The 16600-nt window shown below is 42.9% G+C and overlaps 1 protein-coding gene across 1 annotated transcript in view; it reads left to right on the forward strand.

The window, feature by feature from the left end:
• The window catches only part of ROR2 (receptor tyrosine kinase like orphan receptor 2), a 288338-nt gene that overhangs the window by 241408 nt on the left and 30330 nt on the right, over positions 1-16600 (forward strand). Inside the window, exons 3-4 of the mRNA XM_054987005.1 lie at positions 4769-5056; positions 7032-7062. Of these exons, the coding sequence (XP_054842980.1) occupies positions 4769-5056; positions 7032-7062 (319 nt within the window). The remainder of the gene's footprint in view (positions 1-4768; positions 5057-7031; positions 7063-16600) is intronic.

The following is a 16600-nucleotide window of genomic DNA, read 5'->3' on the forward strand; positions in this document are numbered from 1 at the left end:
GGGCCTTTTCTATCCTGGCCCCAGCCTGGTGGAACGCTCTGTCTGAAGAGACTACGGCCCAGCAAGATTTGTTATCCTTTCGCTGGGCCTGCAAGATGGAGCTGTTCTGCCAGGCATATGGGCGGTGCTTGGTGGAGCCCCCCTGGCCGGTTGATGAGGGATTGGGCCTTCCACACCGCCAATACCCCCATTTTTAAAAACTCTTTAATGCAGAGGTGCTCTGAAGTTGTTTTAAATTTGATCAGTGGAATTCTGTGCCACTATGTTGATATTTATAAATATATTTTAACTGTGTAAATTGGATGTTTTTAGAATTATTAACTATAATAACTGTTTTATATATTTTAACCTTTACGTATTTTGTAATCCGCCCTGAGACTGCTGGAAATGTGGGGAAGGTGGAATAAAAATCGAAAATAAATAAATAAATAAATAAATAAATAAATAAATAAATAAATAAATAAATAAATAAATAAATAAATAAATAAATAAATATTATTGTCTAACATAGGATTTAGGTTGTCTTGCGACTGACTCTGTAATGGAAAAATAAAATATATCTTCCAATGGTCCTATTTTCATGTTTCACAGATGAAAATAGGACCATGCCTCTAACACCTTTATTCTTGTAGAAAAAGATCGCTGTGCAAGCCCTACAGATGCGCTGTTATAGATTGTTAAAGGCCCTTCCTAACTATATCGTATACATTTGCTTGTCCATGACCTGTCTCACACTGATTTACAAGCCAAGAAAATGATGGTTATTTTTGTTAAACGGACATTAAGAAAACATAAATATCTACATTCCCAAGATTAGAAAGGAACTCGTTGCTTCACTCTTTATTGCAGCCAAGAGTGCTATTGCGACAGTTTGGAAATCAAAGAGACCTCCAACAATTGAGACTTGGTTCTCCAAAGTTTGGAATCATTTTATTTTAGAAAAAATAAGTAACGATATACAAAATGCAGAACATTTCACAGAAAATACCGGTTTTATTGACAAATGGCTTCCTTTTTTGGAATATATAGAAAAACACAATCTGCAACCCAACTCAAAAATATTCCAAGTTGTGACTAACAATGGATACCTTTCGTTCTATTAAACTAACAGCATAACTGAGTTGTCATAAGGATGTATCAATGTTATTTCTCATAATATAAGGCTAATAATGTATTGTACACTGGATTTTTGACTTGACTTGAAATGATGTTTCTGATTGTAAGTTATATGTTGCAACAAATGTTCAATAAAAATTTGATACAAAAAAAAAAGAAAACATAAATATCTTATAATCTGTTGGTTTGGATCTGGCTTCCGGAAATAGAGCAAGTTTTGCGATGGAATTGTTGCCACGTTCACCTTTCTTATGCAGTCCCTGAAAAGCACTTGTGAGGTTGGGGGGAGGCACCTTTCAGTGTGAAATTTGGTATGGAATGGCAGCAGGAAGGGGGAAATTGGCAGTAATTTCCTTCTCATGCACTTGTATCTGTAATATATGTTAGTTGCCACCTGTGTTAGTTGACACATAGTGGCCAAGAGGAAGATGCTTTTTGTTGAGCAGTCAGATTAGGCATGCTCCTGAGGAAGGTGGATTTAATTCAGGCTTGATTTTAAGGTGGATGCCTGACTGAGGTTTTGTGTGCTGCAGTTCAAATAAAACAGATTTATATCTTTGACCTTCTGGTGTGGACTCCAGACTTTATAGTCCAAACAAAGCTATGTTTCCAAATGGAATAAAAGATCACTCTAGTAGGTCCCCCCATTTTCTGCTTGATTCTTTTTGCTTCAGCCCCTCTCAGATGTGACTTTTCAAGGGGTACAAATAGGACTATAGCAGAAAGCCTCCCGCCATCAGCCCTAGTTGCCTGCCACCACTCTAAGGGGGAAAGCAGGTATGTTGGCTGGGTCATTATGTCACCTCCAGAAGTGACAAAGGGTGGCTTGAGGAATCACCAGAAAGTCTATGGTTTTAGTGTTTTGAGCAATTCCTAGGACTACTTTGTATCACTTCTGGGTTTTCTGCAGAAGTGAAGTAGCATCATAGTTGATGTTGCCTCCCTATGTCCCTGCTCCCAAACCCTCCTCCTGGTTGCCAGTCATGGAAACCCTATGTGCAAGAAGTGGCACCAGGAAGTAAGAAGATGAAAGTAGCAAAGATCTAACCTATAGCCAGCAGTTCAGCATGCAGCTCAGCAATTGTGAAGTGTCAAATGGCAGACTGTGCAGTGCATAGTACATTATTTTTCATGCACATGCATTTACATAGATGGGCATAAGACACCAGATGCATTCATCTACTTCTCTTAGTGATGTAACTTCTAAAGGCCCTGGAAAATGTGCTCAGTCCTGAAGAATGACAGTGCCAGCACCTCGTGTTAACAAAATGTGATAAAGCATTTCCAAACGACAATAATGAAGTAGTGTTTTTTTTTGAGAACAGGTTTCATAAAATAGAAGACCGTCCTTAGTAACATTTAGGAATAGTTGGAGCATATGACTAAATCAGATTTAATGCATGCTTGAATGTGATGTCTACACTAATATCTGGGTATTGATGAGAACAGGAACATTTCATGTATGGTTCATATAATCATATTGGACTATTTTGAAAAGAAGATGGTTTCTCTTCTACTACTTAATTTTAGTGGATAGACAAAATACATCCTGAGGAGCTGAAGCTAACTGTTGTTGGGTCCTTAATTACATGTTTCCCTTATTGACCCCACTCCCTGTTGCTCATGGCCATTTTGGTTTACAGAAAGTGATACACATGATTATATATGCCTGTTATCACTTGATTTATGCTTCAGCTTGAGTGGCTACTCATGCACCACTAGGAACTTTTGAGATAACTCAACAATCTAAAATTTGTGCAACAGAAGGATCAAGAAAATGCACACCACATTTTGGAATGGGGGAAAGGAGCAGATAACAATAGGTAGAAGCAAGCCAAAACAAACTTAAATTACCTGCAGTGCAAATGTGTTCCTAATTCAGAGCCTTTCATAGCCTGGAGATGGGAGAGCAAGCTCTTCAGTATGGGATCAGGCTTTGCCATGATTGGAAGCAGAGGAGCTCTTTGCTGCTACAAAAACACTGAGTTTAAAATATTAATGCTAAAATTATTGTTTGTTCTTTCTAATATTCTATTAAGCTTTTCTACAAAAGTATCTATGGTAGCAAAAAAGAAAAGCCATTGCAAATGAATTCCAGCTGGGGGTATCTTGGGGAAATGTTTTTTAATTTACATCTTTGCTATTCACATCTGTAAATGTCATAAACAGTGTAAGGGCATTCAATTACACTGCTTCTGATGACGGCTTATGACAGTTTTTCATTTCAGTTTGAAAGCATATGGTGTAAAGTCACTCTTTAGTTTGCTAAGTGCTGAAACTGAACAAGTCCCCCCCCCCCTTGGTTGCTGGTGTTAGTGTAGTTGTAGTACTCTGACTTCTTGACCTAGAAACAGAAATCAGGAACTTTTTGTGCATGACAAGCAAATGATCTTAACAAATGGAATAAAAAGATTTCTATTATGTACATAGCAAATTTTCTTACAGAAATACGCCAGGTTTTGTGGCGCACTAAAGTTCTGGTTGCAACAAGGTTATTCTGGCCTTTATTTTGGACAATCAATTGTGAACAGAGCCAGCAGCAAGGCAAATATTTTTGTATAACAACACCCCATTATCTGTGTACAGTCTTCATTTTTAAAAATTGCATAGACTTGTCTGTTAGGAATGATTTAGGGTAGATCCAGACTAAATTCACAATGTCCATTCCACCACCCCTATTTTTCTTCAGGGTCCGCTGTCCACTAAAAGCAGCATTTCATGAAGACCAGTAGGATATAGTGAGGGGGGAGGTATGCAGGTTCCTGAGCTGTTGAAAGATTCAAACTACATGACCCTTTAAAGTTTGCAGCCCTTTAGTTGTAAGCAGGGGTCATTCCGTAGAAAAAGAGCTGGAGGAACTCATTAGCATAACTCATTAGCATATGCCACACCCCTTTCCATCACCGGAAGTGGTTCGTTAGCATAGCTGATTTGCATATGCCACACCCCCTGGCATCACCTATCCTGGCTGTTTTGGACCCAATCCTGGCCATTCAGGGCCAAAATTGGGCCCAAAATGGCAAAAAGGGGCTGAAAAATGCAAAAAAGGGACCCAAAATGGTCAGGATCAGGCCGATGCTGAATGGAAGAGTGATCCACCACCCATCAGAGGCCCGATCCGGGCCATTTCGGCCCCAATCCAGGCTGAAACAAGCCCAAAATGGCCGAGAGTCAGGTGGGCAGGGCCTTTGGGAAACTGCCGGAACTGCGTTCCTGCACGTTCCCCCTCGAAATGAGCCCTGGTTCTAAGTATTGGTTGTCTTTCTTAGACAAACTTAATGATGCCTTAACAAATAGCAGGTAGAGAAGGTAAACCAGAACTTTCATTAAGGAGCATATTTTGAACATGAGCACCCCAGACAAAATCACCAGAAATTCATGTTATCAAAATTTTGTCACAAACCAATAAAAACATACTTTTGTTCTGAGGAATTCTGATCAAATGACATTAAATTAAAATACACTTCAAATGAGTACAGAATTATTTGAGAGTGAATGTTTATGTTCCCCTGGTACTTAGATAATTGTGTACATGCACAGTGTTTTAATTAAAAAATTGAAATCACATTATGAAAGCCTTTCATAAATAAGCAGAGAAGCAGTTGCTTGTTCCAGCTCAGCTTTGATCTTTTCTGACCTTTCACCTTTTTAGGTTACTTTTTGACCTTTTTGGAACCAGTAAACAATATCACCATAGTCCAGGGCCAGACAGCAATTCTTCACTGTAAAGTAGCAGGGCATCCATCACCCAATGTCAGATGGTTGAAAAATGATGCACCCGTGGTTCAAGAACCAAGAAGGATCATTATCAGGAAGACAGACTATGGCTCCCGATTAAGAATCCAAGATCTTGATACAACCGACACTGGCTACTATCAGTGTGTGGCCACTAATGGGATGAAGACAATCACTGCAACAGGAGTTCTCTTTGTAAGACTGGGTAAGTCACTTTGTTTTAAAATCTGGCTTTTATAAGTAACTTTATTGCTTTATAGACTCACTCCTAATTTTTTTCACAATAGCAAAATGAGAAATTAATTCACTGCTTTTTTTCTTTTGGAAAATAATTGCAACATGAAAGAAAATCAGTAAAGTCATTGCCTAAGGCTTCCTCCATGGCGTGAAATGTCTGGATTGAACCTGATTGAACCTGATACATTTACTAGTAATAAAAGAAAGTACATACAGATGGAATGGTCTGTAAATATGTAGTTCAGAGAATACCCTAAAAGTGAAATAAATCTTAGTCTAAAGTACAAAAAGGAAAACTTACATTACTTCACATTCACAGTACTACTTGAACTTGTTCCATTCTTGCTGTCCAGAAAAATAAGTAGCAATTTTCCATATGGCGTGGTCCTCTCAATCTTTGTAATATTATGCATGGTATCTGCAGTTGCAGTAACCTACTGTCTACCCAAAATCAAGATACTATTGTCTTAGAATTACAATGAAGTTGTAAGCTTCTTTGAGCTCCCAGTGAGGAGAAAAATAAGAGTATAAATATCCAGGGCTTTTTTTCAGCGGGAATGCAGTGAAACGGAGTTCCGGCACCTCTTGTGTCTGGTGGCCCTGCCCCCCTGATCTTCAGACAGATCAGTTCCCCTGGAGGAAATGGCCATTTTGTAAGGGGACCTGTGTATTTCTCCCTCATTTCCCTCTTGAGAGTTCCACCACCTCTTTTCCCAGAAAAAAAGCCCTGTAAATATCCAAATAAGTAGACACAGTTCCCTTTAATAAGCATTCATCACTTTAGGTCAGAAGTAAGTAACAGGAAGCCTATGGATCGCTCAGCCCCAGCCACCTCACAGGGTGTTTGTTGTGAGGATAATAATAATATACTTTGTAAACCACTCTGAGTGGGTGTTAAGTCGTCCTGAAGGGCGGTATATAAATTGAATGTTGTTGTTGTTAAATACCTTCGATATTCTTTCATGTAGTCTTTAGAAATTAAATACTAATGCAGTAGCAAATTTTATGCCATTACAAAGGAACATGCCAGAAGAAGTCCTCTGTTGATTGATTTTCTGCCTCAAATATCTCTCAAGTCTGTATGCCAAGATATCGTGTGGCTGGTTTAACTTTTTTAGACAGGGGGATAGATTGACCATGCTATCCTATACAGATTCATACCCTTCAAAGGCTTGAATGGTCTTAGAAGGTTGTAGCTCTGCTTAGGATGTCACTATAAATGTCTTGTGCTTGTCAGTGTAGCAGACATTATTGTAATGCTGTTACCATCTCCTCATGCAATGCCTAGAAGAATGCAGTGTGTTTTCAAAAGAATAGGGGAAGAACATTGGCATGTTTGAATACATTGGGGAAAAAGCCACAGAAAAGGGTTAAGTTGATTACTTGATGGCAGGGAAAGGGAATGGCAGAGGGTGTATGTTGTCAAAGAGATCTTCATAGAGATCAGATACAAGAACTTAGTCAACATTAAATGCATATTGGGTCCCTCCATTGAAATGGATAGAATACTTTTGCATACAATGGAACTCTAAAATCATAAGTGTCATCTGGATCAAAATATTAAATGTCATTGTCCATTTTATATGGCGCAGTTGATCAGCTTTGAATCCCCAAAAGTTCTCTTAGCCTCAAATGGCACTGAACTTGAAGTGTGCTGCCCATTCTGTCTGATTGCTGCATCTATTTTAATATGGCTCAGGAAGAGGATGAAATTAAAATAACCATATCCATTAAAGGATGAGCTGCATTTTTTAAGAGAAAAAATGTGCATTTGTATCTTTGAGTATAAACAAGATACTGATTTTTGCTTTTGGAAATAACAATGTAATGATAGTGCAGGAAACACAAACTGTTTATTTTAGAGGAAAAGCATATGGTGGAAAATATTTTAATGATATTTTTCAAGAAGCAAAACTGTTAATTTATTGTTTTTATATTTGTAGGTCCAACACACAGCCCAAATCACAATTTTCAGTAAGTACTCTTAAGAGTCATTTCCTCTTTGTCTAAGGATTTTTTTTTTTTTGCAAAATGTTGGGTAATCATTAAAACATACCTGAAATCACTTCATGCCTTTGCCAAAAATTTAGTTTAACTGAAAACTTTGACTTTCAGAATAATTGCAGGAGACTTATGTTGCATGTGTTGTGTATGACAGAATTCACTTGCTTTTCTTCTATTGCATGCTTTATGTTTTAGAACAATACAGCTTCATGCTATGATTATGTACATTGACAATATTCTCAGCATATTTCTGAGCAACAGCATTTGTAAGCAACTTTTCAATTCTATGCAGTTAATTGTACTACATCTTAAAGTGATATTCTTCAGAGAGAGGCCTTGTAATATAAATCAGAAGTCTGTCTTGGGGAGGAGGTACAATCTAACATCTTCAAGGCCACAATTCCATAGTGGCCAGGATTATTTCTAAGTCTTGTATAGAAGCTTTAAAAGTGATATTTTAGGCGTGGATCATTAAATAAACAGCATTTTCTGGAAGCTATATGATTGTTGGATGTAACCATAATTTCATGTATTGAAATGGATTGAAGGATAGCTGTAACCATCCATCCTAACTTTTGAGAAGGAAAAAGTGGCATAGTTTGCAGTGCAGTTTGCTTCTATGCATAATTATAATCCCATCTTATTGTACATGTTTACCAGAAGCATCTCTCATTGATTTCAGTTGAGCTTGCTCCAAAAGAAAATTGCACTTAATTTGAAGCCTTGATTATCACCCAGTGTTGATGTTCTCTTGCCTTGGTGATGGTGGGCTTGGCAAGCCATGTCTGTAACAATGGTTAGGACTAGACATGGGCACGAACGGAAAAAAACCCCCGAACACCCTGTACGACATTCAGTGCCATCCACGAACAATGAACATGGACGGACATGAACTGTTCCCGGACATGTTCGTTGTTCGTGGGGGCCAGAACCACCCCCACCCCCCACTTAGCCCCTCCTCCCCTCAAACCCGCTTACCTGGCCCTTTAAAGATCCCTTTAATCTATCAGCTGTCAGGTGGCAGGGGGGGAATTCCCTCCCTGCTGGGAGAGCAGCTGCACAACCAGGCTGCCTGCCCAGTGCGAGAGAGGTGGGGAGATTCTCACTGTCCCCCTTGGACCCGGGAGAATCTTCCCAATGTCCAATACCAACCAAATTTGCAGGGGATATATTCCTCACTGTCCTCTGAAGACCCCCCCCCCAGTTTCAGAGAGATTGCACCCTGAGAAAGGCATGATCCATGGCTCTCCCCCTTTAGTCCTCACTGTCCTCTGAAGACCCCCCCCCAGTTTCAGAGAGATTGCACCCCAGAAAAGGCATGATCCATGGCTCTCCCCCTTTAGTCCCCACTGCCCTCTGAAGACCCCCACCCCAGTTCCAGAGCGATTGCACGCTGGGAAAGGCATGATCCATGGCTCTCCCCATTTAGTCCACACTGCCCTCTGAAGACCCCCACCCCCTGTTTCAGAGAGATTGCACCCCGGGAAAGGCATGATCCATGGGTCCTTCCTTTTGTTGTCATTTTCTCTTCACAGTGGCAAAAACAGGACTCTGGTGAAAGCTACTTTGAGGTTACAAATTGACCTTCCCAATGTCCACCAAATTTGCAGGGGACAGAGTCCTCACTGTCCTCCAACCCCCCCCCCAAGTTTCAGACAGATTGCACCCCAGGAAAGGCATGATCCATGTGTCCCCCCCCCTTTGCTGTTATTTTCTGTTCACAGTGGCAAAAACAGAACTACCTGTTAGAAGGCAACTACTTTGAGGGGTTACAAACTGCCCTTCCCAATGTCCAATACCCATCAAATTTGCAGGAGACATAGTCCTCACTGTCCTCCAAAGACCCCCCAAGTTTCAAAGAGATTGCACCCCGAGAAAGGCGTGATGCATGGGTCCTTCCCTTTGTTGTTGTTTTCACAATGGCAAAAACGGGACTCTCTGCTGGAAGTACTTTGAAGGGTTAAAGCCAGAAGGCAAGCCAGAAGGAATTCAGACAGAGGTCAGTCCCTCCCTCCGGTTGCCAAGGGGATTGATTGCAGCAGGCTCCAGACTGTCTGGCTTGCGAAACAGCTGCCAAAGGCAACGAACAAGGCTTTTAACAACCACCTGTTGTTTAGGATGGGGCCTCACGAACAGCTTGCTCGCAAACAGCAGATTGGGCTGTTCTTGGGGGTTTTTTGTTTGTAATGCTGTTCGTGCCCATGTCTAGTTAGGACCAGTAAGGTTAGGTTAGTACATACAAGAGAACACTAACTCAAGATTCTGCATGTGTGTTTGCTTACTTCCTTCAGATACCAGGAGAAGGAAGGAGTTTCCAAGGTGCACATGTGACAAAAAGCTCCTTTTGCTGCCAGGCTGCCTGCCGCTGTTGTGTTGCCAGCCTTTCCTATTCTTCCATTAGTTTGTGCCAAAATGCCATCATTTCCCATTCATTGTCTGTCTTCTGTGCAGTCCCACATGGGACTGCGCACACGCAGGCCTGCCGACCGGAAATTTTTTTCTAGTAGAACATCCACTAGGGGGTGCCTGCCCGCCGAATGCGCATGCACAGGTTTCCCCCCCGAAAGCCACATTTGCTGGCGGCGCCCCCTTACCCTCAGTTTCTTCTTTGCCGCCGACCGGTGAGCATCTAGTCGTCCGCTGTGAAGAAAGATCAAGAGAGATCGTAGTTAGCATCGAGTCAAAATGTCAGATAAAGCCTTGTTTGCTCTATGAAGATGTCGAAGACGGATGGTCATTCGGTATGTCTGGAGTGCCTGGGCGAAACAACGTCCCCAAGTGCGAGCATTGCCAAATATTTACTCACAAGGCCAGGGCCGAGAGGTCGGCCAGACTCAAGGCTATGCTATGGAAGCGGGCGATGCGAGCAACTAACGGCTCTGATGCCCCAACTAAACCACCCTCAGTGAGTGGCAAGTCCGTTCGGAGCGCCTCTTCCTCCACCAGATCTGTTTCACCCGGACGGAATCGTAAGGCGACCTCTTCGGATCCGATCCAGACGGAGACTGTGTCTGTGGTTTTGCCAATTGCCTTCTGACACCGATCTGAGTTGGAGCCGTACACCGCATCCGAAGTCACCTCCGTCTTCAACCTCGACTCCTAGAAGTGTCTCGGTTCCAGCTATACTCAGGTCGGAACTGAAGAGAACGGATCCGAGGACACCGGATCCGAAGACATCAGATCCGAAGACATCAGAGTTGAGCCGTTCGGGTCCGACCAGCTCGGAGTCGGTTTGTTCTAAACCGAGGACGTCAGATCCAAAGACCTCTGTCAAAGACCTTAAGTCTCCGGAACAGAAACAGCGAAAGCGGGAGAGCTGATCGGAGCAGACGGAATTGCCTGCTAAAAAGGCGAAAAAGAAGTCGAAGTGGACGCACTCGGCCTCCGTGCAGACTGAGCAGGTCTGGGATAGACCCAAGACGCCTTCGGATGAGGTCTCCCCCTTACTCCTCGGGGGATGAAGGAGATGTCCAGGGAAGCCCTTGGTTTGAAGGTCGAACCCAACCATATGAGGAAGCTCTGCCTTTCGAGTATTCTTATCACCAGGGGACGGGCAGGTACAGATCTGACTATGACAAACCTCAAACCCAGGCCTCGACCTCACTGCGGGAAGATTGGGAGGTACCCAGGAGCGAGTACTCACGCTATGGATCCCCATCCCGTGAGCTTCCCTACCAATACTCGGAAACGGGGCATGATCAAAGCACCAGCCCTCCATCTGATCCTTCTCCTGATGAGATTATCATAGGATCAGGCAGGAATTCTCCAAATTAGGATTTTCACCTTTATACCGAGAAAATGCTGAGAATGGCTCGCTCCCTAGAGATTGAGGTTGCGGCGCTTGATCCTAAGCCGAAGGATAAAATCCTTCGATACATCTATTCAGGCAACCCGTCCAATGTTGCCTTCCCTATTATAGAGGGTCTAGCAGAGGTGATCTCCTCGATATGTGAAAAACCATCCTCCATTCATGCCACCTCCCGTAAGTTGGAGGCACTTTACAAAACCTGAGATGATATCTGCACTTACCTGTTCTCTCATCTTCCACCGTCCTCCTTGGTGACTGAAGAGATGCAGATGCGCCAGAGACAGGGATCCCAGGTTGTGCCTACCGACAAGGAGAGTAGGAAGCTAGACTCCTTGGGCAAAAAGATCAACTCTTCCTCATCCCTCATACTGAAGATAGCGAATTACTCGTCTATCATGGGGGCTTACCAGATTTTCCTTTGGAATGGGATTGCGGTTTTCCTGGATAAACTTCCTGATGACCAGAGAGTGCTGGCCAAGGTAATTATGGCTACCTGTGAGCTTAAGTTTTTATCTTTTAAGGTAGTCTTTTTGGCGGCCATTACTTCGGCCAGAAGAGTAAGTGAATTAGCAGCCCTGAGACATGACCCACCTTTTTTGAAGGACCATGAGAGCAAGGTAGTCCTTAGACCTGATCTAAAGTTTAGGCCCAAGGTTTCCTCCCAGTTTCACACTTCTCAGGATATTGTCCTGCCCGTGTTTTTTCCTTCTCCTTCAGATAGTGCAGAACGGGCCCTTCATTCTTTAGATGTACGGAGGGTGATTCTGTTTTATGCCCAACGGACAAAGTCTTTCCGAATAGATAGGCAACTATTCGTGTGCTACGCTGGCCCCAGGAAAGGCAAGGCAGCGACGTCCCAATATATTTCGCGATGGGTTACTATGACTGTTAAGACTTGTTATTCACAGGCTGCTGTATCTTGCCCATTGGAAATTAGGGCACATTCCACAAGAGCACAGGCGTCTTCTGCTGCGTTCCTGAAGGGTATTCCGCTTCATGATATCTGCAAAGCTGCAACTTGGGCCTCTTCGGAGACGTTTCTTAAGCATTACGCTATGGAGACGCTGGAGAGAAGAGAGGCAGCAGTGGGTCAGGCTGTGCTGCAATCTCTTTTTCATTAAGGAACACGCCCACCTCCGAGGTAAGTGGCTTGTGAGTCTCCCATGTGGGACTGCACAGAAGACAGACAATGAAAACAAGGTTGCGCTTACCGTAACTTCTGTTCATTTACGTCTTCTGTGCAGGCACACAAAACCTCCCTCCTGCCCTGCTGTGTTCCTCTTTCTCTATGGAGGGGTCGGCGGCACAGGAGAAACTGAGGGTAAGGGGGCGCCGCCACCGGCTGTGGCTTTCGGTGGGAAAACCCACGCATGCACATTCGGCAGGCAGGCACCCCCTAGCGGATGTTCTACTAGAAAAAAAATTCCGATCGGCAGCCTTATGCATGCGCAGTCCCATGTGTGCCTGCACAGAAGACGTCAATGAACAGAAGTTACGGTAAGCACAACCCTGTTTTTCCTGTTTCAAGTAGTTACTTGGGTGGCTTGGTGGTAGAATGATTCTTAGGCAGGGCCGGATCAGGGGGGGCAGGGGGGTAGTCTGCCCCTGACGCCGCCAGGGAGGGGTGGCCGGGAGCAGCTGCCAGCTGCCGGGAACGCGCGAGTGGCAGCACGGGCAGCCTCCCGCACTGCCTTTCGCCTGCCCCGCTGGACAGGGGGCGGCCGGCTTGCCACGCACCCCCTGTCCTGTAGGGCAGCAGCACGGCCGCCCGCACCATTCACCTGCCCCGCAGGGGGGGGGCGCAGCCGGGCGCCCCCTGTCCTCTGGGGCAGGCGAATGGCGCAGGCGGCCTCACAGCCCCCCATGCTGCCTTTTGCCTGCCCTGCAGGACATGGAGCGCGTGGCAAGCTGGCCACCCCCTGTCCTGCAGGGCAGGCGAAAGGCAGCGTGGGGGGCTGCGAGCCCGCCCGCGCCACTCATCTGCGGGGAGGCGAATGGTGCAGGCACCTTCCCTGCCCCACATGCTGCCTCCGCCACTCTGCCCTGCGTGATGACGTCACCGAAATGATGTCATCACGCAGCACCATGAGCGCATTGCGCGTGTGAGCAGTCGGACTAGGGTTGTCCTGGGCGCCGGCAACCCTAGATCCGGCCCTGTTCTTAGGAGAGGGAGCTAGCTCTATGCTGTGAAAATGGTTTTTAAAATGTTTTCTAAATAGAGTATTTCTATGTCTTCTCTGAAAGTAGAACTCACTCACTCACTCACTCACTCACACACACACAGAGAGAGAGAGAGAGAGAGAGAGAACATTTAAAGCCTTCAAGTTTTCTTATATTTGGAAGCACAAAAGAAGACTGTTCAGTAACTTTGTTTTTTATTGGATCCTTTGAGAGTAGGAATGACTTGAATTGGATGTGAAGCGCATTGTTTTGTATATAGTTATAATCTGTCTGTAAAGTTCAGGGCAGATAACAAATTTCCTTACTTATTTAAGCAAGTCCCTGTTGATCCCAATTGATTGACGGGATATAGAAGCTAGACAGAGTGAGCTTTTCCTGTGGCCAGCCAGTGGTTTCAAATTGAGGATCAGTTCATATGAACTCATATCAGCTGTTTACACATGTGAACAACACAGCGTGGGAGAAATAAACTCATGTGAAGTTCCAGTTCATTCCATGAAAATTGTAGGCAAGTTGTGTGTGTCTGCTGGTTTCACATTACCCTGCTCATGCAAGTAGATCACTCACCTCAGCAATTATTTGTCAAAGTGTACAGCTGATTGTGGGAATCTTTTTGAGTATGGTCTTTGTATCAATGTCAAATCCTAGCAATCAAGTGGAAACCAACACTAAGTAAACAAATGTCTGACAAATTGTACCTGCCCTTCCTCTCCCAGCTACTGTTGCAGCTCTAGTTTTCTTTGTTTGGGCAAGTAGCAGAGAGATCTCAGCTGACGGTTTTCAGCATTTTGAAAATCCAATTAGAAAGCCAAAAAAGCTCTGCAATGATCTTGGTGGTCTGGGAGAAAGAGCTTTGAGGATGGTTGAGAGTAGATAGGCAGGATGGATGTGTAAATGGTAGGTAGTTCCTATTAAGCCATAAACAAAGCTGCCCTTTTCATGGGTTAGACTTGGTACTATGTTTAAATCCCCACCGAAGCATAAACTTACTAGATTACCTTTGATCTCTAATATAACAGGATTATTGTAACTGTAAGAGTCAGCACCAGCCTGAGCATCTTGGAGGAAAGTTGGAATGAAAATGTAAAATAAAAATTGTCATTGTTTATTGAGGAGCTTCAGGTTTCCTGTGCTACACTACTATTTGTCATTGTTTAACTTTACTCCATTGAATGTTGAGTGTTCTTATTCTTTTTTTTTTCATGAAGTGCTGTGACTAGATTCTCTTCTGACTAATTCCAGCCCCATAAACCATTTTCTGTTTGTCTGTTACTCCAGATCTTATTTTTATTCATCTTCTTGTCACATTTTAGCATTCCTAGGGACCCATTCTAATTCCCTGCACCAAGTATCCATCATAGTTGCCAACAGAAATGAACATAAAATTAATTTAGAGTAGGAAAACAGATTGTGATTTAAAGGCTTAAAATTGGCTGGATTCTGTGTAATTAGATGAAAGCACTAATCAGTGGATGCCATCTGAATACCCAAATTACAGAGAATCTGAAAATTGTTATTGACTAACAGTAGTCTACTATCAAAAGCTAATTGATTGGATTAGCCATTTCACTGTAGTGGAATCTGAGCTGTGAAAGAACATGGCAACATTTATTTATATTCAGATATGAAACCAGTCTGTACTGTTCCACAAATAAGAGCTTGTGTCACAAAAGGTGAGAAGGCTTCCACATATTAAAACGAAATAAGATGCACAATAGTGCAAATATTTTGGTTCAAGTAAACAATTTCAATATGTTTTATAAAGTTTGTAATGCTTCAAAACAAAAACAGTAATGTAGGTTAATATAGGGCTTGCTCATGTGTTTTAATGACTATTTTTGTATGTCTCTTGAGCACAGGATTGTGTAGAGAAATACTTGTGTGCCCCATGCCAAAAGCCTAATTGGTAGTGAGCAACAGCCATTTCCACAGACCAGCAACAGAATCAAGACGTTTTGTAGACATACTGCATGCAATAAGCCACATGGTCCGAAAAGAAGTTAAACTGTCTATTTTAGAACTAATTCACATTTAGGGACCATGGATAGTCTTGTTTTTTTTCAATAATGGAAAGATTGCTACAACAATTTCCATTATCAAATGCTAGTTTAAAGTTGGGAAGCAGGAACATACCAAGGAATGACTTACCACTTGTAATAGAAACTGAGTAGAAACAACCTCTTATTATTTTGGGTGATCAGACTTATTTAAATGAAATCTTCTCCACACCTGTTCCTCAAAGTTAAAATATACGGTCAAGTGTATAATAGAGGATTTGTTGCAGTAATATTGGTTTAGTTGTGGGATAGCAGGACACTAAAATCTATGAGATAGGAGTTTTAAAAGAACAACAAAGGATTTGCTTAGGTTAAAGAAATGTGAAATAACACTCTAGCAGTTAGAGGCTTCCTCACACAATCAAGGAATGGGCTGGCTGAGGCTTTTATATTTACTCATTAGCTACAACTTCAGGTTGGAAATTCCCTTTAATACAGGAGATCAGAAGTTTAAGCTCTACACCTCATGTATGAAAAGTTATTCTTTTCTATCATTCAGGGCCTTTCCCTTAAAACAAATTATTTCTGACAGGCTTCTCAGCCTTTCACTTATGAGGTTTCTAACCTCACCAATCTGCCATTTTCCTAGGAGTCAGAGTAAACTGTTACATGTCTGTTCATCACCAGACATAGGCCTTAAATGGTCATCCTGTCCTCTTCCTGAGGTAGAGCTAACTCTAGTCAGCACACCTTCAGTGAAGCAGATCTCTACTCCACACTTTTGTTCACTGCTGAGGCAGACTAGAAACTGTCAGTTGCTGACCTGCTATCATTCAGTCAGATCTATAAAAGGTGATGGGAGCTTACAGCAGCATTCAAATTGGCTTTTTCACCTTCAGGAGATAGACAGCCTCCTGTCCATCACACCACCCTTTAGGCAAGAAAGCCATGTATGAATGTAGCTAGTTTCATTTATTTATTTAAGTTTATGTAGTCAACTTAAATGCTTATATGAAGGGTGGGCTGTGTTACCGCATCTCTGCCACCATGTAAACATACATATTCAGACTGACATGGGGAATTAGCGTGCTTGTTTGTGCAGGGAGTGGGAACAAGGATCTTTTACCTAATAAGGTGGCTGTGAATTGCTGTGAGGAATGTGATTCAGTAGGAAAAGGACAACAGAAACAGATTTAAAGGTTTCAAGAGAATGAAATATGGCCTGAATTTTGATGACCTTCATGAAGCCATCAAAGGAGTGTCCAAGTCCCAAGGGGTGCCTGGCTACCTTCCTGTCAGTGAGTCAGTTTTTATGTTCCTGCTGCCTGATCCTAGTTTCTCAGTTTTGATATCAAACATGGATTCTCTTGTGCAATCTCAGACAGCATATGGCCTGAGAAGCCATGGAAGTGACCAGAAATATGGCTTCTTCCTCAGGGCTGCTTTCAGGGTTACAACTGAGCAAGTACATTTATTGGGATTGGGAACTACTGCATTCAGCCTAGTCAGGATCACTTAGTTT

Source organism: Eublepharis macularius, chromosome 8 (assembly GCF_028583425.1).
Source record: "Eublepharis macularius isolate TG4126 chromosome 8, MPM_Emac_v1.0, whole genome shotgun sequence".
NCBI classification, from domain to species: Eukaryota; Metazoa; Chordata; class Lepidosauria; order Squamata; family Eublepharidae; genus Eublepharis; species Eublepharis macularius.